The sequence below is a fragment of the Embiotoca jacksoni genome, unplaced genomic scaffold, assembly GCF_022577435.1.
Source record: "Embiotoca jacksoni isolate LCO1_2020_lvr unplaced genomic scaffold, fEmbJac1.0.p SCAF_15, whole genome shotgun sequence".
Classification (NCBI taxonomy): domain Eukaryota; kingdom Metazoa; phylum Chordata; class Actinopteri; family Embiotocidae; genus Embiotoca; species Embiotoca jacksoni.
In genome coordinates, this window is record NW_027185285.1 from 2768726 (window position 1) to 2796560 (window position 27835).

General features: G+C 43.1%; 2 protein-coding genes across 4 annotated transcripts; one reads left to right on the forward strand and one right to left on the reverse strand.

Annotated features, from left to right (window-relative positions):
* Window positions 1-348: 348 nt before the first annotated feature.
* Window positions 349-27835, reverse strand: dock6 (dedicator of cytokinesis 6). 3 transcript variants are annotated; one of them, XM_069148812.1, is made up of 50 exons: window positions 27588-27835; window positions 25624-25711; window positions 24580-24758; window positions 24290-24358; window positions 24013-24139; window positions 23368-23580; window positions 21547-21632; window positions 21352-21418; window positions 20940-21089; window positions 20760-20840; window positions 20376-20532; window positions 20090-20220; window positions 19766-19859; window positions 19477-19639; window positions 16498-16615; window positions 15006-15076; window positions 14764-14902; window positions 14547-14648; window positions 14354-14440; window positions 13089-13320; window positions 12605-12769; window positions 12327-12499; window positions 11567-11668; window positions 11056-11139; window positions 10501-10596; window positions 10193-10333; window positions 9799-9912; window positions 9520-9690; window positions 9003-9142; window positions 8698-8867; window positions 8433-8584; window positions 7953-8135; window positions 7149-7275; window positions 6981-7065; window positions 6685-6781; window positions 6464-6598; window positions 5962-6114; window positions 5652-5810; window positions 5468-5568; window positions 5187-5379; window positions 4957-5100; window positions 4699-4830; window positions 4578-4592; window positions 3910-4035; window positions 3732-3821; window positions 3410-3646; window positions 3188-3331; window positions 2884-2990; window positions 2613-2786; window positions 349-1783 (listed from the first exon to the last, which is right to left on the reverse strand). In XM_069148812.1, the coding sequence occupies exons 1-50, from the start codon at window positions 27635-27637 to the stop codon at window positions 1741-1743; spliced, it is 6357 nt and encodes a 2118-aa protein (XP_069004913.1). In that variant the 5' UTR covers window positions 27638-27835; the 3' UTR covers window positions 349-1740. The 3 variants fall into 3 exon arrangements, with proteins under 3 accessions (XP_069004913.1, XP_069004912.1, XP_069004911.1); XM_069148811.1 differs by lacking the exon at window positions 11567-11668; XM_069148810.1 differs by lacking the exon at window positions 11056-11139.
* angptl8 (angiopoietin like 8) lies at window positions 17292-19172 on the forward strand. The gene is made up of 4 exons (XM_069148813.1): window positions 17292-17796; window positions 18361-18510; window positions 18673-18783; window positions 18866-19172. Exons 1-4 carry the CDS (start codon window positions 17482-17484, stop codon window positions 18890-18892), a joined length of 603 nt encoding a protein of 200 aa, XP_069004914.1. The 5' UTR covers window positions 17292-17481; the 3' UTR covers window positions 18893-19172.

A 27835-nucleotide genomic window follows, 5' to 3' on the forward strand; every position in this document is an offset into this window, starting at 1 on the left:
TGTCATGTAATATTGTGATATTATTGTGATCTATTGGCATTAAAGATGTTTACCATATCACAACATTTGTGATTTTTTTATTTTTTTATTGTTGAGTTGTAGTTTTTTGTATTGTATTGTTGTTGACCTTGTGTACCAACTTTCATGAGTTTTTGAATATGATAAAGCCTCCAAAAATGCAGTTGTTTACAGAGAATAATAATAACGCAGAATAATAATTCCTTGAAGAACAATAAGGCTTTCACACCGTCGGTGCTCGGACCCTAATAATAAGCGATAATAAGAAGACTCCATGTGTTTACAGTATCTACATGTTGTATAGTGCCACAAATAAAAGCTGACCAGCAGTGTAGGAAGAGATATTTAATAGAAGGCAGTGTAAATAAATTAAAAAAAAAAAAAAAAAATGCTTATCTAATCGGTAAAAAAACCCCATTTCCAGCCTTGTAAAAGCACAGATATTTTAGTGGTTACAGTGTTAATGTGCTGCAGTTCGTTTACAATAGTGCAATTTAATAGATACAGCAGTTGGAAATGGCTACACTGAATGCAAATCTTCTACAGCAAGAGTGGTGGACGTATACAAAACATCTGGAGTGTCTTTTGGACAGCAGGTCACATCCAGTCAGAAAGAAGACTTGCCTCCGCAGCCAGAACGTATCGGGGCTGCTCTGCAGGGTGACGGTAAAATGTCAGTTTGAGCATATTTGTTTGGGTGAAGGAGATGGCCCGGCTGAAGGCAGCGCTTCTGTGATAAACATCTGATGTGACTGCAGTGCATTACAAGAGAATTTCACAGTAAAACAATAAAAGTAAAACCTTTAAAACATCTCATCCTGCCTTTTTTCCCCACACAATGCTGCTTTTTGTACAAACCCTGAGGCCTGAGCTTGCATGGAACGAACCCACCAACTCTCGATATTGAATTCTTCTAACGAGAGTCGGGACGATAAATGTGAAGAAGGAATGTCGGTTATTTGGTCTGTTGTTAACAAAGGAAACCTCCCTGGGACTATTCAATAACTACGTCTGGCATTAAACACTACGAGGAATAGTTTAAAAAAAAAACATTTACAAATTAAATAAAGCCTTGACACAAAACAAGGCAGACAGCCTCTTCAAAAGAAAACGTGGAAATGCTAAAGAACCAACCAGCGACGATTTGGATGCAAAATGTGTTTTGGTAGAGGCAGCCTGGTAAAAAGTTAAAGCCAGATCAAGGTCAGAGAGATTACTTTGGGTTGTCAGTCAGTATAGATTACTTCAGAAACGCTGGCATTTTAGAGCCTCGCTCCAAATGACAATGTTTACAGAGTAGATAACCTTCCAGTATAAACAGCTGAGGCTTTTTTTTTTCCTATGGAGGTGTGAGAGAGGTGGTGATGGGAGAGATGGTTCAACAGGGAGAGAGGTGACAACTGTGTGTGTGTGTGTGTGTGTGTGTGTGTGTGTGTGTGTGTGTGTGTGTGTGTGTGTGTGTGTGTCTGTGTGGTGGCAGTGCTGAGGAGGAGGGGGGTTAAGCCATGACAGGGTGGCCGGAGGGTGGTGGGGGTAAAATAACGAGCTAGGCGAGGGAGAGGACAGAGTGTGTGTGTGTGTGTGTGTGTGTGTGTGTGTGTGTGTGTGTGTGTGTGTGTGTGTGTGTGTGTGTGTGTGTGTGTGTGTGTGTGTGTGTGCTTGTGACAGTTGGTGTGCAGTGCAGCGGGGGGAGGGGGAACAGACGGGATGAGATGGTCTATCTCAACAGTCAACTCTGCGGAGACTGGACCGACTGTAGGAGTTCCTGCAGGGGAGAAGCAAGATTATTAAAAAAAAAAAAAAAACTTGTATTGGATGTTTTGTGTGTGTGTGTGTGTGTGGATGTGGATGTAATGAGTATAATAAGGAATTCTGTGACACTTTAAGGATTTTTTTTTCATTTCTAGTTCATCAGACTAAAAAAAAATCTGGTCTTTGTGGCGTCCCACTAAAGGCCTGCGTAGCTTTAAATGAGCATCTTGTCTCCAAGAGTGAGACTGAACTAAAATCCTATTGGCATTTCAAAGACCAACGGAAATCAATTTTGTCTTAATTTACTATTTCAAATATAGAATTTGATTTTGAATGTAAGTTTGGAGGATCAAAGTAGCTCTAAAATTTGACATGTCCCTAAGTACTGTAGCGTCGCTCTGGCAGGTGCTGTTGACTGTAGCTCTGTTTTTGATTATGAACCACAAATCCACAGACCGTCACGTGAAAAAACAGAGCTGCAGCCAAAAGATGATGAAAACAAAAAAACATATGGTGATAGTTTCCATAGTCAAACAGGCTCCATTACTTCAAGAAGTCCACCAACTTTTACTATTTGCATCTGCCGGAACTGAAATCACAAAAATGTGTTTTCGTGTTCATTCGGTGGTGACAAACGGGCTATAGCCTGGAGTATGATGAAGCTTGGTGTTATGTTGCTCTTGTGTTGGTTTGATGGGGTTTAAGAAGCAGCATGAGCTCATTTTGTGTCCCTGTGCATAGGCGTGTGTGTGTGTGTGTGTGTGTGTGTGTGTGTGTGTGTGTGTGTGTGTGTGTGTGTGTGTGTGTGTGTGTGTGTGTGTGTGTTTAATGTCTCAAGTTACCGTTGTGTTAGCGCAGTCTGAGCTGGCAGAGTTCTGTATAGCTGGGGGATCTTGCGGTTGATGAGAGGACCCAGAGATTCTTTCAGTTTATGGTAGTTCCTCTCCAGCTCCCTGTGGTATTCTTTCTGATCTGGTCCAATCAGGGCTTTATTCTTCCTCAGGGCATCCTCACACCTGCACGAAAAAAATAGGAGAGAAGACGCAGGGAGTCGGGGTTTGTTCTTATTAGTTGCACGGCAGACTGTGTCTGAGGCGTGGAGTGTGTCATCACCTCTTAGTGAAGTCTTTAAAGCAGAGGCGCAGTTTGTTGTGATGGCGGAAGAGCTTCGGGTCATCAGGAATGTCAGAGAGAAAGACCTGCGCCACCTCCAGGGGGCCCTGCGAGGGGGAGAAACTGTTACATGTCTGCTGAGGAATGTCTGTCACTACAGAAAACACCGCCCCAGACTTGAAGCCCCATTTTGATGGGATCATTATTCCGGGAGGGGGGGGGGGGCGAGGATATGTTTGGCTTTTGGCATTTTAAAGGCATATAATTCCTGTGCATTATCGGTCGTAGATATGGAAACGGGCACCTGGTTGACGGTGGTGCCCACACAGCCCTGCAGCACCATTTGCAGCATCTTGGGGTCTGCGGGATCTTGGTTTGTGGCGAAGGCGAGCTCCTGCGTCTTCTTCTGCATGTCCTCTATCGCCACCTCCATGGGGACGAGTATGATCTGGAAAAGCGAAGACGACAGAATGAAAACGCCCACTGTGTTCGGACCGCGCCTGATCTCTGCAAAGCAGACACCCACCTCCTCTTTGTGGAGAACATTGATGCGCGTCTTGATGTAAGGGAAGGCGTGATTTGTCGTCAGGATGGTTTTGCGTTTGTACTGCTCGTGCAGGTCGCCGTGGGCACGTCCGTCCAGAGTGAAGGGGGTGCAGTACATGAAGGTACGCAGGTTGTAGTTCTTGTCGAAGTAGGTGATCCGTTCCTTCAGCTCGTACGTGTCGAAGAAAGGCTCGACGTAGGTGATCTGAAGGTAGGCCTGAAACAGTCACGAGTACAATTAGATGTTTTTTTCTAAATCTGTAATGTTTTTCTTCAAGTCACAAATGCACGTATCACTTTACCTTGCTGGGATCCAGTTTGTTTTTGTCAACTGGGTTGGAGTCCTTGATAATTTCCACCACCTCATCCCCAAACCTCACTGAGTAGAACTCCTGTGCACCAAAGAGATTTATCTTTAGACACATGTTTCTCATAAATCACTGATGTCGCTTCTATTAGCGTCGTGAGGAATTAACGTGCCTCGAGTCTGTAGGAGATCTCAGCTAATTTGGTGATTGATGGCTCCTTGTAGACGAACTCTTGCTCGTCCAGGTCTCCAAACTGAGAGCCGTAGAATCCCACTCGGAAGTAGGTCCCAAACATTCTCTAATCACTAGATATAGGATGAAAAGTTGAGATGATTAAAGAGTGTATAGGTTGAATGAATTAAAATCAGCTGACAAGAGAGCTTACATGAAAACTCCAGAATGTACAGAAGCTGAAAATCTATTGATTCGTTCGATTGATTGAATTTGTGGACTCATTACTCAAGACTCTACCCCTTGTGCATTTTCACAGATGAAAATGTGGAAATGATCGGCCTATTTTTTGCTGGATAAAGAAGGCAGAATATTTTGTGATACAAGAACAACAGTTGTAGGAAAAAAGGGAAAATGTATATTTAGGCTGAGATGTAGTTTTGCCACAGTAGGAGGGCAGCAGAAAGGAAACTGTTTCATCAGTTGTTTTGACTCGACTATATCCAAGTGTGAGAGCAAAGTTTTGTATCACTCACCAGCAACATGTCATCCACACAGGAGCGGAGAAGAAAACAAGCGATGAAGGAAAAAAAAGAAGAAAAACATTTTTAACACAAAATAGAAAATAATTTGACCTTATATACTTAATATGTGAAATGAGTTTGTTACCTCCCATCCTGAACTCTGGAAAAGTTGAGAAAAGAAAAGAGGAATATAAGAAGGGCATCAGGATAAACACTGACCCTCTTTGTTATTTACTGGCGAATCTAGGATCAAACTGTCAACTCACTTGGTTGTAGACTTTGTTGAAGGCGTCCTGCAGCTTCCCATGGACGGTAGCCAGCTTTTTGAAGTCTCTGTTGGCTTCGTGGATAGGCAGCAGAATCTTGTACACTTCATTTATGGCCTCGTACATGGCAGCCTGTGGTTACAGCACAAAGGAACAGCAGCACATAACCCCTACTTCAGCCGTGGTAATGCTGTAACACTGTACTGTGTCAGCATGCAGTCTGTCACCGAGCAAGAGTCAAGAGAATTTGAGTCATACCATGTTAAAAGAGGCAGCTGCTTGTTCCAGGAGGCCCACCAGGCCGGACTCGCTGAAATACTTCCCAGCACAAATGCCCTCCTCCTCTGGAGACAGGACGTCATCGGATACCGCTGACTCCTCTAATATGTTGGATGAAATATGCTGCAGAAAGAAAATGCACGAGAAAATGTATACGCTTGCCCACATGTATTGTTTGTAAGTAGAAGAATCAAACAGCACGCACTGACCTGAAATGTGACACAACCAATTGGCAGGTAGCGGCAGTCCTCAAGCATGTTGAGGTATTCTGCCACCAGTGCTGCGCTGTGGACCAGACAGTGGGCCGCCTCAGCATGGTTCCCTCTCTCAGAGTGCTTCCCTGCCATGTTCTGGAGCCACGTCAGGCGCAGGTCAGGGGAGTTCTGGTAACCCTTAGCGATCCTGAAACAGAAAATCAGAGAACATTTAAAGTTTTGTAGGCGACACTTTAATTTATTTTTGCCAGCCTCACTGATTGGCGTCTCTGTACCTGTACATCAGGTCGATGAGCATCTCTGGATCCTGCTGATGCTCTTTCATTTTCACAGTGTCAGTAAGAATCATGTGCAGGTTGAACACCAGATCCTGGACCTGCAGGTTAAAGGTGCGTACACCCCAATTAGTCCACTTTACCAGATCTAGACATTGCAAAGAGAGTGAGGTATGTTGCGTACCTGCTCTGGGAACGGTGTGTCACGCAGCTCTAGGTCCTCTTCAGCATATGTCAAGATTGTTTTGAGCGACCGACGAAGATGCTCTTCGTTAAAATTCTGTGATGTTCCCACCAAGGAGGACAGAGACATGGTGACCTGCATCTTCACTCGTGCAAAGTTCTGGAACAAAACCAAAAAAATAGGGCACGTTGTGACTTACAGCATAATCAGAGTCTCTATTACACAAACACCCTGTGTGTGGTATGTCCATGGCTACACGAGAACATCAAAATGCAATTTGCAGACAAAGCAAAATAATGTCTGAACTCACATTTCCAATCTCAAAGTTCTGCCTCATGAGCAGGTAAAGAGATGCCGAGGCGTGACTTCTGACAGAGCCGACGCTGCTGCTGCAGTGACGCAGGAGACGGAGGCACAGGTCTGCACAAAGCTCAGTGTCCTCTTCAAACAGCATCTCTGGAAACTACACACGAAAACACACACTTTCACTTCATGCAGTTTACTCCGTACACACATTTTGTACACTGTATTTTACTAGAAAATTTTGAAGCAAAAAATGTTTGTTGTTGTTGTTGTGCACAATAAAATAAAAAAAAAAAAACAGACAAAGAAAAGATAAACAAGAAATAATTGAGTTGCCTTGGAAACAGTGCCAGGAGGGTCATAATGCAAAACAGTGATTACAATTGGGGAGAAAAATAACTAAGGAGTTGAGTTATTAATATTTCAGGATAATTTTACCGTCTTAAAAATGACAGCAACCCATCAGTGAACCTATGGGAACTTGACACACTTATACAAACTGTACTTACCTTGAAAACAAGAGCTCTCTGTGTAGTGAAGCAATGCTGCAGAAAGAGGGCACTCTGGTTGCCTGCCATGCTGTGGAGAAGCACTCTCAGCACCCCGCCTAAAACACTTTCCTTCAACTCCGATGCAACCACAGTCTGAAAGAGGACAGAGACACAAAAAACATAAAAGTACTGCGTGTTAACAGTTGGAAAAGGGCATCTTATTTTTCCCGCTGTTTTACCTTGACTATAATTTCCAGTGTGTCCAGTACTATTAGAGACGCCTCGGTGGCGAGGTTTCCATCCACCACAGACTCCTGCTCCATCTCAGCCTTAGTCCTGGAAGGTGTTATTTTACAGTCATCGGTATTATAATTCACAACACAGCAACATTTAGACGAAGCATTATACAGAAGTGTGTACATGATTTAAATTCTAGTCCAGAAATCTATTCGTCATTTCCTGTATTCTGTGCGTACGTCAGTCTTTAATTTAATTTCCTCAGTTAGCACTGATGTCATTAATGTAAAGAACATACTTGTCGACTCTGTCTGTATTTTGTCTCCAGTGACTGATGTTCTTTCTCCACCGAACGTTCTCCTGGCTGCCATAAGGACTCCTTTCTGTTATAGGGAACAAATGTCCATAAACACAAAAACACACAACTCTTTGCCAACTCTCTCTCTCTCTCTCTCTCTCTCCTTACCTCTGCAGCGGCGCACCATCTCCTGACGAGCTCCAATGGTGCCCAGTATGGCTTCCTCCAGTCGGGCTTTCATGTCTTGAGACTTTTTAAACGTCAGGCTGTTGATCCTCTCGAGAGACTTCTTCCCCTACGACGACCACCAACCATCACAGGACAAATAAAACAAATGTTAGTTCAGTAAAAATCTACAGTAAAAGTGAGGGGGAGCAGGCTGGGAATTTACAACAACAACAAAAAGTTCTAAAAGTAGGAATTAAGAAATAAATTCGATCTCGAAACAAGCACACACACAACTACAGCATCCTGCACTTTCTGGTGATCAATACAGTAAACTGTCTTGAAAAAACTACTAAAATGTTATACTGTGCAAATGGAAATGCAAAAAATAGCAGTAAACTGATGATGTGTGAACTTAAAGGGCCCCAATGCACTATGCATCATGTATATATTATATATGACCTATAGCTTAAGATGTATTTTTTTTCAAACATGCCTTTCAGGAGCAGCCACGAAGGCAATCTCAGACAGCCTGGCAATTTCACCATTAATGGACTTATGTAACTACAGTTTGTGCTACCATAGTCATTATTGTTTGTTATTAGACACTTTTGCACAGATGTGATTTAATCTGTGCAAAAGATAATTATATCATCACATAAAGTGCAGTAAATAGAAAAAACAAACAAAATCGATCAATATTTTCATAAAAATTATTTTGTGAGTTTGGCACTTCCTTGATGTTATTTCATGTTGGTGTAACGGTGATGAAAGACTCACAGCAGTGACAGTGCCTGGCTACTGTACCTTGTATTCAAAGCAGGAGACACAGAGATGCAGCAGATCCAGTAAGCGGTTGATTTGCAGGACAGACAAATCAGACACCCAGTTCTCCAACAGGGCTGCATCTGCATTCTTCAGCACCCACAGGAAACACACCAGCAGAGTCCTGCTGCACTCAGCAGACAGAGAGCTGGTCTGGCGCCCAGCCTGGTGAAGACAAACACACAAACTCAGTGCCAATCCTGTAATCTGCTCTAGTGTAGAACAAAATGGCAAAAAAGTTAAAAAAGAAATTGTACAGAGAGCCACCTACAGTCTGAGAGGAGCAGTTCTGCTTTATAAAAGAACAATATGGGAAGAATGCAAATGTTTTTTAAAATCAGTGTTTGTTTGGAGTGATCGTCTGTCAAAGTGAAGCAGTAGCTTCCCACACAGAGGCCGATCTGTGACCTGTCAGCCTGTAGCGCCCGGGGGAGCAGTCTGACCCTCGTCGCTATCACTTACCACTGTGGGCAGTGCGAATGGGTTGGCTTTGGCATGCGGCAAAGGGGAGCCGGCAATTGCCATGGCAACAGACTGACTGATGGTGTTGCTACCGTCTGGGTCAGCATCGTCAGTGTGGGCAGAGGCATGGCGGACCCGAGCAGGCGAGGAGTCTTCAAAGAAATAAGAAAAGCACTCTCAGGTACAATAATCCTGCAAATAAAACAAAAGAATCGTGCGGAGGAGGAACACAATATTCGCGGGTTGCACATATTGTTCTGCTGACCAGTGAAGTCGTGGAGCTGATGCAACGTCTCCATGACGATGGGGATGAGGGGCAGGTAGAGCTGAGCAACGTGGGCTCTGACTTGAGCGTCCCTGTAGCGAGGGTCTGCATCGTGGCTACACAGCAGGGAGTGAACAGCACTAATGGCCTTCTTGTGAAGGAAGAAAACCCTGTGGGTAATGAAAGAGTTTATCAGTCATCTTTAGTGTATTTCTCACTGAGCTCCTACACTTTAAGATGTGCTCTATTTCACGTTGAACATCCAATCTGTGACAGTATGTATACAACTACTACTAAGAACCCACCCTTCACCATCGGGATCGAGCATGAGCGACAGCTCAGTTAGCAGCAGGCCAGACATGAAGTGCTGCTGGCGAAAAGGGACAGAGAGCTCAAACATGGTGGCCACACCGTGGTCTTGCACCATACTGGAAAATGCTGAACCCTGTGGATACAGAAAGAGATGAAGATGAGACGGGAGGATGTGAAAATATCATGTAATAGCACTTTAAATTAATGTTGTGCATTAATGTGTATGCATCGATGCATTTGCATTAATATGTGTATGCATTAATGTGTGTGTGTGTGTGTGTGTGTGTGTGTGTGTGTGTGTGTGTGAGGGAATATATATATATATATATTCTATGGTTCCGCATTATATAAATGCAGATGGACATCAGCTACATCTGAAGACCATATACAATACAACACATCTCTTTATGCAAGATACATATTTTTGGACATGATCCCTGACAAATATAATAAAATAAACTAAAACAAAACTTAATGAGGTATATTGCATTTTCCAGGCCTCTTGAGTACCTGTGAGGTCGTGGAAGAGGTGGAAGGGGAGGGGGAGGCTGGAGGGCTCAGTGTTGAACAGGGCAGGTTGAGGATGACATAATGTTCATGGCTGCAGACGATACGAGTGAAGTCCATCCTCAGGGCGTTCAGAGAGCTGGGGTTTTGCGCTGTGTGAAGCTTGTTGGCAATCTGTTAAACGCAGTAGTTTGTAGAAAATTGTGAAAAGCTGGGACAGTACGAGTGGGAGCATTGGAGTTTTTGTGATTTCATGACAATGGGGAGAAGAGCAATGGGCACCTGTTTGTAGTAGGAGCGGATGAGGTTGAACACAAAGCCCCGGTCCATGAGAGACAGCAGGTCATTCAGGAAGAAGGCCAGACTGCTATTTAACCTCTCCACAAGCTCCACATCCTGACAGATAGGGAATGGAAACATTCCATTATGTGGGAGAAAGAGGAAGAGCATCAGCAAGACGGAGAGTATATATATAAAAAAAAAAAAACATTAAATGCTGTATATTACATTATTTGAATCAATTTTTAATCGGGTATGGGAGAAGACGTCTTTACATTTGACAGAAAAACTAACACCACTTTCATTTGTTGTTACTCTGTACACTCATCTTATTGTTTTCAAATGGACTCCCAGCAGTTAATTCCTTGGACGTGGTTTAGCTGCGAGTGCTCTGTACCTTGTGGTATCGGCTGGCGATGTCTGCACTGATGGCACACACAAGTGCAGCGATGTCGTCCACAAAGCGGTCAGGGAAACGCTGACGCCTGAGAACTTCCAACTTTGAGGTCAGGAATAAGTGATGGGACATGCTCTTTGTCTGTGAGGAAAAAGAAAACATAGTCACTTCATAAAAACTTTGCCTTTCCTGCTACGATTATGTGTCCAACACTATGTTGTGTTTTAAGGGTTTGATTTTGCCGTATTTTCTTGAAACCAATTAGACAATGGTATAGAATCATTCTTTATTCTCAAAAGCATACTGACCATAAGCTGGAAGAAAAACCAGGCCTGCTGCAGCGCCGCCTCCCTCACTGTGCTGGTGCTGACCACCCACTGTAATGCCAGCTCCTCGTGGAGCAGCTAGACCCGAACCAACACAGATCAAGTTTTAGCTCACATGAGGAAATCCTTTCAGAAGCTAGAAGCTATTAATATTAAAATGGTGCGTGTTTGCTTTCACTAGTCCTGAACTGTAAGTGTGGTTTGAGAAAGTGTAATTGTCAGTTATACAGGCTCTAGATACAAACTGACAAAACATAATCTAATAATAATAATCATAATAAATAAAGGTTTATTAGTATTTAATAAAAGCAACACTTGAACCAGTGCTGCTGCCACAGATTTAGTCTTGATACCTTTAGATAATAAACTCAAATTTTTACACCAACTCATATTAGTAATATATATTATATCGTGTTAAAATGTAATGAATGATGATGAATGTTAATGATACTGAAAGTTGCTGAATGTTAGAACGAAAATATGTTAGTTTGTCATGAAGAATGTCACTTTTACAGTTTAGTTAGATGCCAGTTTTACCTTCTTTGAAATCTGCCTTGTGGGAATTGAAAAGGCCACGCTGTCCAGAAAGGCAGACATGCGATTGCAGCTGCGGTCTTTTGCCTGACATGAAGTGACGGTGAGGTGAACACACAGAGATGAGCACAAAGTGATGTGAAAATGGACGGATGGAAGTGGATGTGCGGGCCAGAGAACTTTCTATGAGCTCTGGTGAGTGCAAGGCACGAAAGAGATCTAACAAGCCCCGGGCAGAGCTTGTGTCACTCAAACACAAAATATATGGTCTGTTAGGCAGCAGAAGAGAGGATGTACTGGGAAGGATGGGCAAGGTGTAGTCATGGGTAAAAAGGCGTGACGGATGGGATGACACTTGCGCGGTGAAAGGCAGACAGACAGAGATGCAACCCCTGAGAACTGAGGTAAGAAATGGCCCACGAGATCTGATCAGAGGAGGTGCAGGATGGAGGTGAAGGAGGCGAAGGTGAGGTGGAGGAGGCGAAGGTGAGGAGGAGGAGGAAGAATTTGGCACCTGCTTGAGCTCACAGCTGGAGTTGGGGTTCCGGCGTAGCACAGATCTGGAGCCCCCAGGGGCATAAGCAGAATTTACCCAGGAGTGGGAGCGGTCAATGCCCTGCCATAAGCCACCGGAGACACACACACACACACACACACACAAACACAGACATAGTGTGGAAAGAGGCAAGGGCACAGTGAGTAGAGGGAGGGTAATTACCATACAAGACATTATTTTTATAGGATTAAATGAGAAAATTAAGGGCATGAAAAGTGAAGAAGAAAGGAAAGCGGGGGAGATCAAAGGACGGAGGTAGTGTATGAACACAAGGGACTGAGGCACAAAGCATATTTGTATTGTTGACTAAGCAGTGTGATAAAACTGTTGGCAGAGTTCTTAGTCCACCTGAGCTTATTGAATCTGCTGTGAAAAGTCGACACGCTGTTATTACAACAAAATAACAGGGATGTTGGCGGAAATTTGCGATATGCAACAAGGGATGTAATTAAAATATAGAAGAAAAAAAAAACATAGACATGATGATTTTGTGTTGCTTAACAATAACAACATTCAGATTACATTTTAATGCTTGACAAAAATAAAATATAAGACCATTTTAAAACAAAAAAAAAATGGTGCAAATTAAGCAATGGTTAGAACCAATGTGGTGCAAATTTGTCACAAAACATTAAAACAAAGACCAACAAACTGGATGAACTCTACAACTGAATGTAATGACTTTTAAAAGGACTTAGACAGGACAGGTGCAACTCACCTTGCTCCCTATGATCCTTTGCACCTCTTCGTCAGGAGAAATTGGAGTGCTAGCCAGGTCGGGGTTGGAGTTGCTAATACTCTTGGAGCGGGACAGGTGCAGGCTGCTCGGGCGGGGCGTTGCCCTTGATAAGGTAGCGTACTGCATGGGCAAATCATAGGACTGGGTGCCCGCTAGTCATGCGGATGGGGGGGAACACAGATGTTAGCAAAAAAAAAAAAAAAATCGTTTTTGCTGCTTTTTATATCCAGGTTGTAGAGTTCAGTCTGATGACTCACCTGTCGGAGGCATCGCAGGCTCGGCAGTAGGCACACGGAAGCAGTAATGGATGTAGGACGCCAGCAGGTTGTTGCGGCCGTGCTGGTCTTGGTTCCCCTCCAGGTTTTTGTGGATCTGGTTGACCAACAAAGCGATAGCTTCGAAGGCAGCCCGACCCAAGTTCACTGTAAATAAATTGAGAGTGAGAACGATGGGAGGTAGAATTTAAAACTACGGCTTAGTCACAATGCTTGTCCACATGCTTAACCAAAACACGGATACAATTTGATGCATTTATTATTTGCGTTAAACCGGCATCTGCCACATCTGATGTCATATTGTGTGCGTCACTAAAGTTGAAAATAATAAACATTTGGATGTACAGTAAGCTGCAAAAAGTAAAAGAAACCGTTCTGTTTATCATGTAATTATTAATCATCATCATATTCTCTTCATTTCCAAACCAGTATTGATAAAAAAAAATAGCATCCATAACCTGCTCACCGATTTGGCCTGCGATGACCGGAGGGTAGACGATGAGCTGAATGAGTTTGCTGAGCAGCTGATGCAGAAACCTGACGCAGGTATCGAGCAGAGCCCCTCTCAGTGCAGCCATGCTGGCCTTCAGCTCCCCCTCCATGTTCGCCTCGCTAATGATGACATCCTTGAGACGGAAAGGGAAGGAGTACTCCTCCAGAACATACACCAGAGTGAAGAACTTATCCAGGTGGGGGTCCTAGAGGCACAGACAAAATGTACACTCAGTACCAGTAACCAGTTGAACTCAGTTGAGTTTTGATTTGGCAGCTCAGTTTTTACACATTTGGAATTCCAGGAGACTTTTAAAGGCTAAATCCAGTGCATTTTTCCAAATTTAAAGTGTCATGAAATTGCATTAACTCACTGCTCACAATATATGTACGCCTACAGAACTGTAATACACTGCAGAGGTTCCCAAACCGTTCAGACCATGTGCCGATATGTACCAAACCACAGTTTGCTAAATACAATAAAAGTCACTGATTTAACTGAAATAGAAATAGAAAGGCTAAATAACGACAACATGAGGCTGCTAAAGTCAACAAAGGGGTCTACTTGGCGACTCAACTGCTGACTGACTCATCTTCAGCAGTGAAAGGTTTGTCTGACCTGTCAGGTCCGCCCTTATCACTTCACTCTCGACTGTGTTTTTGACCTTGCACTTCAGAATTTGACTCATTTGGCTTGACTGAAGAGTCCGAATCAGAGTTAGGCAAGCTCATGTTAGCTGTGTTGGACGTGGCATCACTCCATGTTTTATTTTTAAAATATTGAAATGATTAACAACTAATTTTGACATCATTGTGATTTGATGTGTATATGTAATAACTGCTGTCTCTATTAAAAGGAAACGAAAGGACAGCTTCGTTTTGGACTTGGGCCAGTTGGAGTGCCATTGTAAGGCCTTTCAGGAAGGCTCTTGCGTACCACCTATTGAAGGGGGTGCACGGCTCAAAGTTTGGGAATCACTGCACTACTGCATAATGAAAATAAAGACAAAATTCCTCTGAGTTCTGAGTCATTAATAAGCTCCATAGTTTGTTTTCTTTCCACATACTATGGCCATTTACAATTATAATATTCAAAAGTAGAAATGTTGTTGCTGATTATTGTAATTATCCACACTTCTCCCAGTAACACCAAACTAATAGCCATCGAGGGTTTTACAACCAGGTGGAAAAATCCCACAGAAAAGCAGAAGCCTCAGTGCAAAAAGCATATTTGCGTACCTGAGTGTGAACGGAGGAGGCCGCTGTGACCTCGACACTGAACACTCCTTTGTGATTATCCACCCACTTCATGCCAGGGAGCTGAACCTGCCGCAGAGTGACATCCAACTCATTCAGCACTAAAGTCACATCACAGAGGAGGAGGTGATGGCGGGAGAACTGAAATGCACACAATGTTTTTAAACACACTCACGTCAGGGGTGAGTACGGAGTAGCTCGGTGGAGGCTTCTCCACAGAGACGGGCAGACTGAAGGAGCCGGTACGTAGTCGGCCGTGCTGCATCAGAGGGATCCACTGCAGGCGGAGAGGAAGACACGCGAGCTCTTACAAACGGCAAGACAACAGAAAGAGCTATCGAAGTGTGTGGGCGTAAGTATTAAATGCGAGCCAGCTGAAGGAGTGTGCTCACAGTGTAGCCCACAGGGGTCTCCAGAGGAGTGTTCTGTTTGGGCTGGCAGCTGATGTGGTAGAAGGTGAACAGCAGATGGTGGTTGTCGGTCAGATTGGCAGGAATCTTCATCTTTATCTCCTCATAGAACTCAGGAGACCTGACGAGCAAGAGTTGAATACAAAGTTTAAGGAAGGCAATGTGAAAGAAAAGAACAGTTGGACCGACCAGGCAGATTATTGATACAGATGACTGAGCCTTACTTGTTATGGTAGATGACAGGAGTGTACGCCTCTTTAAAGAATTCAGCACAACTTGACTTTCCAAAGATGACCTGGTTAAAACGGCAGAGTATCCATTAGTTAAAGGCCTATTTCTTGTGACTTTTTTTTAATTTTTTTTATCTTAATGTCATCTACATTTGTAAAATCCAGACAGTTTACATGAGACAATCATTTTAAAGTGAGACCAAATTCTACATTTTGAGCCTTAAACACTCACCATTACAACACATACGTAAAGCTGTTGCAACCATGAAATTGTAGTTTCTATTTGAACTCATACTAGTTTAGATACATAGAAGAGATGGAGCAAGAGTGGTGGGTGTGAGTATTGAGGGGAGTAGTTCTGCGATGCCAGGACTGCTGTTGAGCCTTCCCGGGGTGTCGTGGGCTGAACTCGAGGCAACACCGGTGAAGGGAGGTGCTCACTTAATAACCCCAGTGAGATACTGGACACTCTCACCTTGCTGCTAAGTCTTTGTAGAGTCTTCATTGGGTGTATAAGCATAACATGAGTGGTGCTAGCATGGCATCCTGTAAATTAGTGAGGCGTTTGGGAGGTGAAGACGGGAAGTAATCTTGAGTCAGTCATCCTTTGCTTGGCACTTTAAGAAGTAAGTAAATCTCCTATGAGGGAGAGACATTTATCATTTGTGGTGTTTGACTTTGTAACTAAATCCATCATGTCAGCAGATGCTAATCAGAATGCAGTCCATTGAATGTTTTTAATTAAGCATCTCAAAATAAACAGTTGGTGGCGCTACTTCTCCACTAATGTGCAGCAGAAGTAGGGAGCGCAATGAGATGGCGTCCTTAAAGGAGCGCCAGTGAAACCTCAAATGGGAGGAAACGATGAGGAAACAGTGATGGAAATATGAAACTTCTGTTTCATCCAACTGTTTTTACATGGAAAATGATTCAAACGATTATTCAGAAAGATTGCAGTCAGCTCAAATAATTGCGATCACGCAATTATGTAATAATTGTGACAGGCCTACACACAAGCCGTGAAAATTGGAAAATAAGGAGCACATGAATGATAATGGATTACATTGGATGAGTGGTTTGATACGTTTCTTTGGACATTTTAGGACTTTTTCTGCTGTAAGGTGTCACCAGAATAACTGACATTAATTTAATTGTATGCTTGTCTCCTTCCAGTTCTACAGGGGCAGACTGTTTCATACTTAAAAGGAAGAATTTTGGTAGCGTATGATTTTTACCCAGTACAATATAACGTGCATCAACCATTTGATATGAAATAAATATAAATCAGAACTATAACATAAAAGATGTTCTGCACTTACTAAATATAACTAAATTTTCCTTTCCTTGCTGCTCAAAAAAACACATCCCTTTGAAGTTCACTCTTCAGGGAACAGATCATATAGTATTTCACTGCCTCCAGGCTGGGATTTCATTTTCCTGAGAACGTTGCGGTTGCATCACTGGATAATGACTGACTTTAACTCACCGGTAAAGCTTGACTGGGGTCCTCTCCTGCCATGAACTGAACCTTCACAGCAATGTTCCTCACCGAGCCCTGACGACTGCTGAAGTTCAGAGTTTGTGGGTAAATGTAGAGCAGGTTCCTGTGAGGCAAAATAATGCAAAGCACAAGGGGAGAAAGAGAGAAAGACAAAAAGGACAGAATTAATAATAATAATAATAATAATTTTTAAAAAACACAAGCCATGAATTAACTTTGTTTGATCGTTATTTGATTAAATTTCTGTTCTGTCATTTGTCAACAATATCACAGGTCATTCTTTATCAATCATTCCTGACAACCTACAAAACGCAATAGATGCATGATCAGAAAATGAAAAGATAGTGAGTTCACGTGGGAGGAGTGTGACTCTGTACTGGATTTATTTGGTGAGAGTTACCTTAACTCCCGTCCAAGTTAAATATTAGAGGTAACTGTTGTTCATTTTTTGAAACAGCTGATTTGATCCACTTGTTAAGGGGCACTGACTCATCACGCAGTCACACATATATAATACGATAAATAACATTTACTGCACAGATTATGATACTTCTCATTGTTTAGCATCATATTTCCTGCATCAGACAGAGTGGGACAAACACTGTAATGTATGTTGCATGTGTTCGCGACCTAAATTACAAAATTAGTACCTCAGGGGTTAAATTTCAAGGGAAGGTCACTGAGACAAAGGCCATGGACAAGACCTGTGATCAGACCAATACTGAGCTAATGTTTTACCACGGTATTGCATGTACACATCCAATATAAAAGGGCACCAGCAACCCTCCAGATTCCTCACCCAGTGGCAGATGATGCTACCGTCTGCACAGCTACGATAGACAACAAAATCTGTATTTTGTAGCTGCCCTCTCTAATTTTTAAGATAATACATCAAACAAACTGTCCTCTGAACTGACTTAATTGCTGGAAAAGAAGTTAAACTTTTGAACAACAGAGTGAGCAACAGAAATGATCAGAATGATCTGGAGCCTGTGTCTGCTTTGTGTGGCCGGGAGTTTAAGAGCAGCCAGTGCAGGGCCGGTCAGGAAAACCAGCAAGATGGAGGAAAAGGCTGCGCCACAGGATGAAGTCAATGTGCTCATGTTTGGAGTCATACAGTTCAGCGAATCCCTTAACTATGTTTACGAGACCACTGAGGCAAAGATAGCAAAAATCAGCCAGTCTTTGAAGAGCCACGAGGGGACTCTGCAGAAGCTGGAGCAGCAGACTGAGCAGGCTGCAGAAGTGGAGAAGCAGATCAAAGGAGTGATACAGCTGCTACAGGTAAGAAAACACAGAAATATGTAAACAGTGGATTCCCCATGTGATTGCTGGATGCTTGTGTTACTACAGGAGCGATAACCACTGAGAATTACGATCAAATTGAGATCTTGGTACAACATGCGGGAGCGGAGGAAGATTGAGGGAGTGCGTTGTGTGTCTGAAGTTCCCGTCAGATTAAACTTCCGTGAGAGACAGACACGGAGGGAGACACAGAGAGGGGCGACAGCTGAACAGACATAACAAAGCAGCCTATTTAGGGATCTGCAAAAACACAACAACAATGCCTATAAACTCTGTTAACATTAAAATCTTATGTTGCTGTTAGTGCTTAGGCATCTTGCTCTTTTTCTTTTGTAATTGACTCATTCATCAAACAATTCTTTCACTTATTTTTCTGCGGTAATAAAGACACATCAAAGTCTTGTCTCTGAAGTTGGGGAGTGGGGGGGGGGGTGTAAGTGTGTTAGAAAGCTGCATGCTAACACTCTGGGGAAGGCAGCTGCCAGCTGCACTGCGACCATTGTTCGGGAAAGAGGATAATATGGCCAGATGCTCTTTTCATAGGCCCAGATGACCAATCAAGAGGCTCAGACCAGGATTACTAAAGACTGGCTCATCAGCATGGAGAAGGAAGAGGTGGCGCTGAGGAAAAAAGTGAGGAGGTTGGAGATGTATCTCAACAACTCCATACCCACCAGCATCAAGGAGCTGCAGGTAACAGAAAAGTAAAATCCAACTCCCAAATTTAAGAACTGTCACTCCCACTGATAATCCTAAAGCACATGAGACTTTCCATTTACTTCATGTTTTGAGTACCAGTCGGTGATTCACTAACATGCAGTAAATAGGTTACTTTAACTTTATTTCTGTTTCCAGGAGAGAGCAGCGGAGCAGTCCAACATCTTGCAAGATTTACAGCATTTGACCCAGTTCCAAAAAGAGACGATTGAAACTCAGGAAGAGCAGCTCTCCAAACTGCGTGAGATGGTAGGTCACTTGTTCAGAACATTTCATGTTTTCAGCATTTGAATATTTCCATTCAATTAAATTTTCAACTTCCTTCTTCCAGAGTGAAGCGACGACCTTGTCATTTTAAGATTCACCACTGATTCACTGGCGCTCTGAAGTCCATCTACATCTCAACTCCTTAACATCACTGCACTCCCTTCCAACCCTGCTATGTATGCTATAGATCAGCTGTATCCATAAAATATTGTTCGTTAGTACCCTCATAAATATATCCTCGTTGCTATGGTTCTCATATTATATTTTTCTGTATTTTTTGTCTTCAGTGATATCAATGTGCTTTCTAAACTTTGTTTTTAAAAAGAGTCATTTAAATTCCATTGTTAAATTATTAAAAAAAAATTCAGCAAAGAGCATCTTGTCTTATTTATAAATACATGCTGTACAAAGAATTTTTTTGAAATCTTTTTGCTTGTTTTTGTATTTAAAAAAATCAACACAACAAAATGGCATCAGTAAAATTGTGTTTCAGTTAGAAAATCATGCAGTGAAAGTTTCTGTCCTCTTTGCTTAAAACCACACTGAACTAAACGCAGAAAGAAATTATGAATCCAACACGCACAGCTAGTCATGTACACAACGACCGTGTGAATATTTATTTGTTTAATAGAAGAAACTATAGTTTGTGGGTTTCTTTGATAGGCGCGTGCTCACCTGTAGGTTGTGTGCGGCGTGTACACGTAGCGAGCCGGGAACTCCAGCACTTCTTTGGTCGGGCGAACGCGCAGGTCTGGATAAGGTTTCACATGAAGCAGCTCTGGTGATAAACAATAATGAGGCGAGTCCGGAGCTGGAGAAATGTCAATCTTCAACTGGGCTAGAGGGGTGAAATAAGTCAACAAGACAGAAAACCCATGAGTCACAAATCCTCCATAAACACTTTTACATGGGAATCCAGACAATTTCACATAATTATCCTGACGATGAGAGCGTGTCGTGATACCTGTGACAGGCCGAAGCCGCCGCAGGACAGAGGATGGCCTGCGCATATCTGCCAGGTACTTGTAGAGGTCCTCATCGCTCAGTCTATCCCCCTCCTTGGTATGTGCAAACAGAGGAACAGAAGAGTTTGTGCATTATAAAACTCTTTAAATCGCATTATAAAATAGTTACAGTTCAGTCAGCCAGCTCATGTGTAATAGAATATTGTATATGTGGAACGGATAATAATGTGGATAATTTGGCTTCTTTACATCAGGGTCAGGATAGCTGTGACAACATTTGCTACTAAATATGTCTCAGCCATCACTGCCAGACTGAAACTGACCTGTTTGAAGAAGTTGGTGACTGTAAGCGTTGCTGGACGGAAAGTGGCAAAGTTACACATATCGTCTCCGATACTCATCCGCTCAATGCCCTTCTTCTTTCTCTCATTCCACGTTCCATGGCCCTTTCGTTCTGGTAGAGAGACAAACCACAAAATATAACAGAGATGCGTGCTCCACGTGTTGGGAATAGGGGAGGTTTTTTTTTACTGTAAACAGCTGAATTCTCTGCATATGTGCGCATGTGACATAACGTATTAAATTGAGGACGCTAGGAGTCAGCAGTACCAGAGTCAGAGTCCGGGTCGGACCGATCCAGACCTCCCACACTGCTGACAATGTTGAGGAGGTGAATGGCCGTCCAGGCAAAAGGCATACGGAAACGGCCGAGACGACTGCATGACTGCTCGGCCTGAAGACGCAGCTTCTCCAGCTTCTCCTTGTGCTGCAGTGGAACGAGACAAACCACGATGAGAAGATACCGAAGGGGCGTGAAATATTTGCAACAGCCAACAGACTTGGCCTGCCAAAGGGGACGGTAAATATTGCAGCCACCCAGACAGAATTGAGTAATGCTTGGGACCAGACAGTAAAAGGGTCCCACGTGTACAGTATGCTGGCTGCAAGCGCCGAGCATTGCAACAGTTTAAAACACATGTTTGGCCCCGTTACCTTGGAGGAGTCCGATTCTTTCATGACCATGTAGGGTTCACAGCATTCGCCGATGTCTCCTTGTTGAAGGACTTTTTCAAGCTAAAATACAGCACATGCACTAGATTGTTAACACATATGAGGTCATTATTTATCACATCTATTCGTCATTTATATGGTGTGTTTAAAAACTCTCGGTACCTTAATGACCAAGAAGATATCAGCCGAAGGGTATGTGATGGAAAAAATGGCAGAGCGGGCCAGTGTGGATATGGCTGTGTGAGGTGTGTGGGGTTTAAGCAGCCCCTTCATCTGATCCGAGTTTAGGTCAAAGTAGAAATTCTCAGAGATCTGTCGGAGGAGAGATAAGCGGGAAACGGCGGAGGGAGGGGAAGGAAAGATGATAATGGAAATGCACGTCGAGGGATTATAATTCAGTTTGGACCCAGTGATCTAAACCGCAAGACCACTTAGACCTTTTTTGAGACAAGGGAAATTGAATTAGTCGAGCATGAGCTCAGCATTACGTAAGTGGTTTTACAGGGTGAACGTCAATGAAGGAATACTTATTATATCAAATAAAAAATCATCTACAGGAACAAAATAATAATACCTTTTTCTTTTCCTTGACGTCATAAAGGGCAAGTGTTCCAAATATTGGCTCAATCTCTATTTCAAACCTGAAAAACATACAAAACATACAATGGTTATCAAATACACTGAGTGCACTGATGTGTTTTTAGTAATAATAATAATAATAATCAGAGCGTGAAGACTTAAATGTCAGACGTTATAAAATGTTCCTCACTTCAGAGACAGACACTTGACCATGATCCTCTGGCCACAATGTTCCTTGGGCACTTCGGGAAGAGAGCATCTCTCGACTGCTTCATCCTGCCACACAGAGAGACAAAGCCACACACCAGCATAACATTTACACAGACGTCATGGCAACGGCGTGGCAGAGAAACAATGATGTGTGCACAGACACGAAGTAAAAAGGATGGAGCGAGTATAAAAAAAAAAAAAAAAAAACACGGAGGAAAGAAACGCAAACAGTTCCCTTGAAGTGGCTGGATTTGCAGACATTATGGACACTCACTTCATGGGAACGCTCAGTGATGTTACTCTGAGCTGAACAACTGCTAGCTACATGCACATTTCTGCTGCCTGCATTTTTAAGGAGTGATTTCTGCCACGTCATTACAATCAATCTGTGCGGTCGGTGCTGTAAACTCTGCTTCTTTTGGTTTTCATTTTGTTCTCCATAAGTTGTTTACACAGTGTAAACGAGAGGGGAAAATCACCGGTCTCTTTCTGTTCAAAGTTTGCTTGCTACCGACTACGTAATGCGTTTACTTTTGAGTGCCTCTATTACAGCTGTCGCCTTCAGTTCAGAACAGAAGAAGCTCAGATGAGTCCAGACCGAATTATCTTCTTGGACAAAATTGGCCGATCAACGATATATCATTATCAGTGCATATGTTGGCCGATGTGGAAACCTTTATTAAATGATGCACAAAAAGATGATGGGGTAAATTGTTCTCTTTGTGTTTGTATTTTCTCTGCTGTTATCGAAAACTGTTCATTTCCCCGTGAAGTTTACCGTTTCAGTGCACATGTCGGTGTGGATAAAAGAAACTGTATATATCCTGCCTCCATGACATATCCTTGTCACGTGTGTCAAAAGTGTTTCATAGCCACATCTCAGGGACCATTACAAAAGATGTATGCTTATATAAACTCGATAATACACTATATCAATCTATTGTTATTGGGAATTGTGTTTTTACTCCAATCGGCATCAGCTCCAAAAATCCAGAGTTGGTCAGGCGTTACAGACAAACACACCCATGATATCTCAGCAGCCTATTACGTATGACAGAATTATCACATTATGACTGTTTCTATGGCTGTTTTGCATCACAGAAGAGCTGACGATAATGCTCTCAGTCACCGGTAACCTGACCTTCACTGCTAAAAGCTACCGATTCGGTCAATAACTATTATGATTCAGTGCAGTCCGTTCACTAAGTAGATCTGCTTATAAAGATGTATTTGTACATCTATAATTCAGCCATGGTTTTTATCACACCAACGTGGAAACAACTAATTTGTTTTTTGACTCGTTTAAAAAATGCTTCTAAATCCTGTGTAATGCTAGATTTACTGAATAAAGTCGTGCTCGTCTGAGGGTACTGATAATCAAACGTTTATATTTCAGGGTTATTTCCTGGAAAAGGGTTCACGTACGTGGTATGCATTCATTATCAGTGTAGTTTGTTAATGGTTAAAGATTCAGACAATCATCTCATTCATTAAATATGCATCAGTTGCTGTGGGATGAAGCATCACTGCCTATTTTCCCCTAAGATGAACAAATCTAATATTAAACATGTCAAAATGTAATAATGTCCAATGACTGTGATCAGGGCCAAAATACAAAGGCTAACCCTGCATTAACTGGATAAAAGCTTAATAAACTGCTTTACCGAAAATAAACTAAGGATGAAGTGTTATAAGACATTTATTAACATGATGAAGTCACAGTTTAAAAAACAACAACAACTTTATTATAGTCTCTTCCACGACGGAGGCAGAGGCAGATACAGGCGGGTTTAATACGAACCTCATCAGGGGGGGGGTACAGGCCGAGCAGGTCACTGTGGCGCCCCTGCAGGCGGGCCTCAGTGTTGCGGCGGTCCATGTCCTCTGCGGCTGTCCGTTCCAGCACGGACGGCAGGAGAGCGTCTGGGGAGGAGTTCTTCAGGTCAAAGATGCTGGAGGCCCAGCTGCCCCGAGGAGTCTCATCAAGGCTAACTGACCGCCGCTTTGCGTCATCCTGGAACCACAAAAGACTGGAGAGGTGAGATCATGTGTTTCTTTTTCTTTCAGGCCCAGATGTGCTATGAGGAGAACAATATGCTAGAGATCCCATTACCTTATTACTCCTTTAATATGAATCATCTGGAGAATGTGTAATGGATAATGGATAAGGTACATCCACTTAACCATTACTCACTCATCCTTATTGTCAACTGGTTGAACAGGGTGCAACCCATACTGCTTTCCACATCATGATGAGACACAACTAATTCGGCATCCATTCTCTGCATCTCTTTACTCAGCCATTAAATGACGGAAGTTTCAGGAGTGAGACAGCTTTTAAACTTTTAACCCTGGCAACACTAAAACTGGTTTAATGAACCTAAATTGGCTCGATGTGCCACTCAATGTTTAAGAAGCTTCAAAGTCCTTTGAACATTGCAACTACCTGATCATCCTGGCGCTCAGCAGCGACAGCCTCATCCAGTTCAAAGGTCTGTTTGACCAGCCCTCGCTGTCGCTCCCTCTGCCGCTCTGAGTTGCACGGGGTGTATGTGGTGCTGTAGCGCTGATGTCTACAGGAGATGAAGGAATAAAAGTTGTCCCGGTAATAATGTAACTGTCAATCACGTGAAGAATGAACAGGGAAAAGTGGTTCGCATTATTAAACAATACACAAAGAACACGTAGAGGTTTGTTCAGCTGCTACAACCACAACCTCTTACTTTCTTTGAATGACAAGCCAGTCATCAGTGTAGACTGCCAAGGCATCTCTCACTCTGGGGTCCAGTGAGCTACAAAGAAAAACACATTAATAATTGAGCAAAGCATGCTTTTAATATTTATATTCATTCAGTGTCACAGAGAGAAAGGCTTTGTTCTTGTCTGTTGTGATGTTTGTCCTCTATTACAGTGATATTATTGCTCCGCGTGCGTGTGTGGCCGTGTTAAGAAAATAGAAGCATTTGCGTGTTAAAGTATGAGGGTTTTGTTGGCCATTAGTAGTTGGACTCACTCCTCTTCCTCAGGCAGTGGCGGCTCCAGTGTAGTGCACTCTTTGTCCAGCTGGAGGAGCTCCAGGTCATCCTGGGGGAACTCCATGAGCTGTCTGAGGGGGCCGGGCTCCACCCCAGGAGCGTGACTGCTGACATACTCCTCGAAATCCACCGGCTCAACCACCTCCGTCAGGGGCAACTGTCAGTCAGCATTAGACTGTCATGTAATAATAACTACGACTTCATATAATCTGATCAGCTGCATCAGAAAGATTTACAAGGCGCAGTACAGTGAGGAGACAGGCTGCCCTTACTAAAGACCAATACAGGATTTCTGGCCTTCCCACATTCATTAATATCACAGAAAATATGAATAGTAATATTACTGTACATGCATGGGGGGGGGATTAAATTTGTGTTTGAGCAGTGTGTCCATTTCTTTTTCAGTTTTTGGTTCTCAGTTTTTACAAGTCATGTGCAACATCCAAACTACAATCTGCCACATGAACGTCTGCTCAAAGCCACTTCAACAAAAAAAAAAAAAATCGAAAAACACAGAGGTATTTCTCTAAATTACAGTTCCTTAAAGTAATCTACAACAAATTTTAGCTCGTCTCCGTTGACTTTATAAAGTGCTTTTACAGTAGACTGCAACGAAAAACATGGGTGTAGTCCAGAACCTACTGATTGGGAGCTGGGTCTACAGAGAATATAGAGTCTCTGCTAGTCTGATTAAAACCATACTGGTATCCTTGTAACGTGACAAAACACAGTATTTTATATAATTACGCCTTATTTTATTTTGGCTGAGTATCCACGATGAAACCTTGCCCGGCTGCCGAACAGCGCAGGTGAGCGAGAGCAGGTATACATGTCTGAAAACCGCCTTCCTTCACGCTCGCTGTCAACACTAATTGAAACTGCACTACCTTTCTTGCATCTTCTTTGTGTCTGAACTTAGGACAACCTCACAAAGTTACACCCATCCACTTCTGGCCTCGCTAATTGCAGCTTCAAAGCAGCTGGCCTGAAACTCTTGGCAGGTTAAATACAGGGTGACTCACAGGTTGATGTGCGCCTCCTCGTTTCTTGGACAACTGAGGAGAGCCATAATCTCTGGACACTTGTTTTCTGACCTCTGCAGCAACCGTCCTGAGAAAAAGAAACATTTGTCAATCAGAAAATGAAATGAAATCCTCTTAATTGTCAAGATGTATGACGTTCAAGTTAAATTCAATATAAATCCGTATATTTGTGTGCATGCATAGAGCCCAGATTATGCCAATGTTCGCATTTTCTAATTCTTCACTGAGAGTTACATTTTCAGTATTAAAAACTACATTAGGGAAGTGACACGTCCACCTGCACTTGCATGGCTCAGCTTACAAGTTTCACACACACAAAATCCGACTCAAACTGGGAAGTCCTTTCCCTACCGCACAGTTTTCTGGTACTAGCAGCGATGCTGAAGGGCAGCAGCTGTTCTGAATAGGAACTCGAGCGGATCTCGCAGAGAGGTGGTGAGCTGGCTCCAGGGAGCAGGCACAGAGCCAGAGCTCTCTGCCTGGCCTTTACGGACTAACGGCAAATGGGAGGCTTAAGGACAGACAATGCAGGAAACAAAAAAAAACAAAAAAACCAATCCTCTCACGGAGACAGCAAGCAGCTGCTCCTCTAAAACTGCAACATGTCTGTTTCTCTCGTGCAGACAGCTGAAAATGCTTCACCATTTCCGTCCGTGATTACATAGCTACTGTAAGGCTATGTAATTCTTCCCATCGATACTTAAGGGCTGTTGCGACAGAGATGACCCATGACCTCAGCTTCCATCTTATTTCCATATAGCTGAGCTTTCCTGACGGTAACCTTCTTGTACATCACATTGAACTTAAGGAGACAGAGCTACATCCGTAGCGATGTGGAAACAGTCTCTGCAGCTCTCTCCACCTCCACCTAAAACAGGAAAAAGGAAAGCTATCGACTGCAAAGGCAATATGCCAGAACACCCTTTCCCACCCTTTCCTGCATCCGGCACTAAACAATGCTCCGGGTCCCACTGAGGAGACAGGACTTGAGGAATGCAGCAGCAGGAGGCTGAGGATATCTCTTCAGGATGTGTTATTGTCCACCGTGAGATGGGATCTGGACCAAAGTTTATAAAAAAAAAAAAAAAAAGCCACAGTTGTAACTCGGGTGAGAAACTGTTCAGCTGCAGGTGAGGAATACAAATCTACCACCTTGTTTGTTGTTCTGGAGGAGCTCGGGTGTCGGTTGAACCGATGAAAGGTGGGATGTTTTTTGGGTGCAAAAACAAAATCACATCTAATAGGAAGTAAATCGGCTGCAGCTGCTGTACTTTCAACACACAAACTAGGTTGTTTTTTTTGTTTTTTTTCCACGAGACGGTTGACAGGTGTGACGCGTTTAAACGATTTCTCCTGGAATCTGATCAACATTTATTTAGTGTCATGACAGATTTCCAGTGCACGCAGCGCTTCAAACCTTTCAACGGAGAGGGAGAACCAGTTTATTACATGTGGAAACAGGTCGCTACAGACTCGCTACGAGGCGTTCACACGACACGATAAATCTGTTCAACGTCCCTTGGCACCATTAGAGCATTTCCCTTAGTATTTCTACTTTTTAAAAAAAAAAAAATTTAATACTCCCTAAAAAAAACAACCCACAGCTTGGCAGGGTCTACTGAAGAAGCTCAATCGTGTTTGACAACAATGCTCCCACGATGCTACACACAAAAAAAAAAAAAAAAAAAGGTCTGTAAAACAAGCCAATTAAAGTCCTACGAGGTGCCAGAAACCTCTCGCAAGAGCGCAAAGTGCTTTAAATTAACCTGTGTTTCGTCGCAGCGGCTGTTTGTCCTAAGCGGGTTATGTTTTTGCGATACCTCGCAGATCCTAGCATACTTGGCTATGCGTGCCGTCCGTCTGTCCAAAGCGGGTCACTCTTTACGCGCGGCGAGCGGCACCCTCGTCGCCGCTTGAACAAATAACTTCAGTTTCTGTCTCACCGGTTGATTTTGTGAGCAAACGCCCTCCTCTCGCTCGCTGCCGATGTCATTTCTCGTCCCCCATGTGAAGAAAGTCTTCCCAAGTCAAAACTGAAAGTGCTCTTCTCCTCCTCCTCCTCCTCCTGCCGTACTTTTTTTTTTTTTTTTTTTTTTTTTTTGGCTCTCGGTCCCGTCTTCTTGTGAGTGTGTGCGGGGATGCGGACTCTCAGACCGCTTCCTTCTCCACGCTGGGACCGGGCGAGGGATCC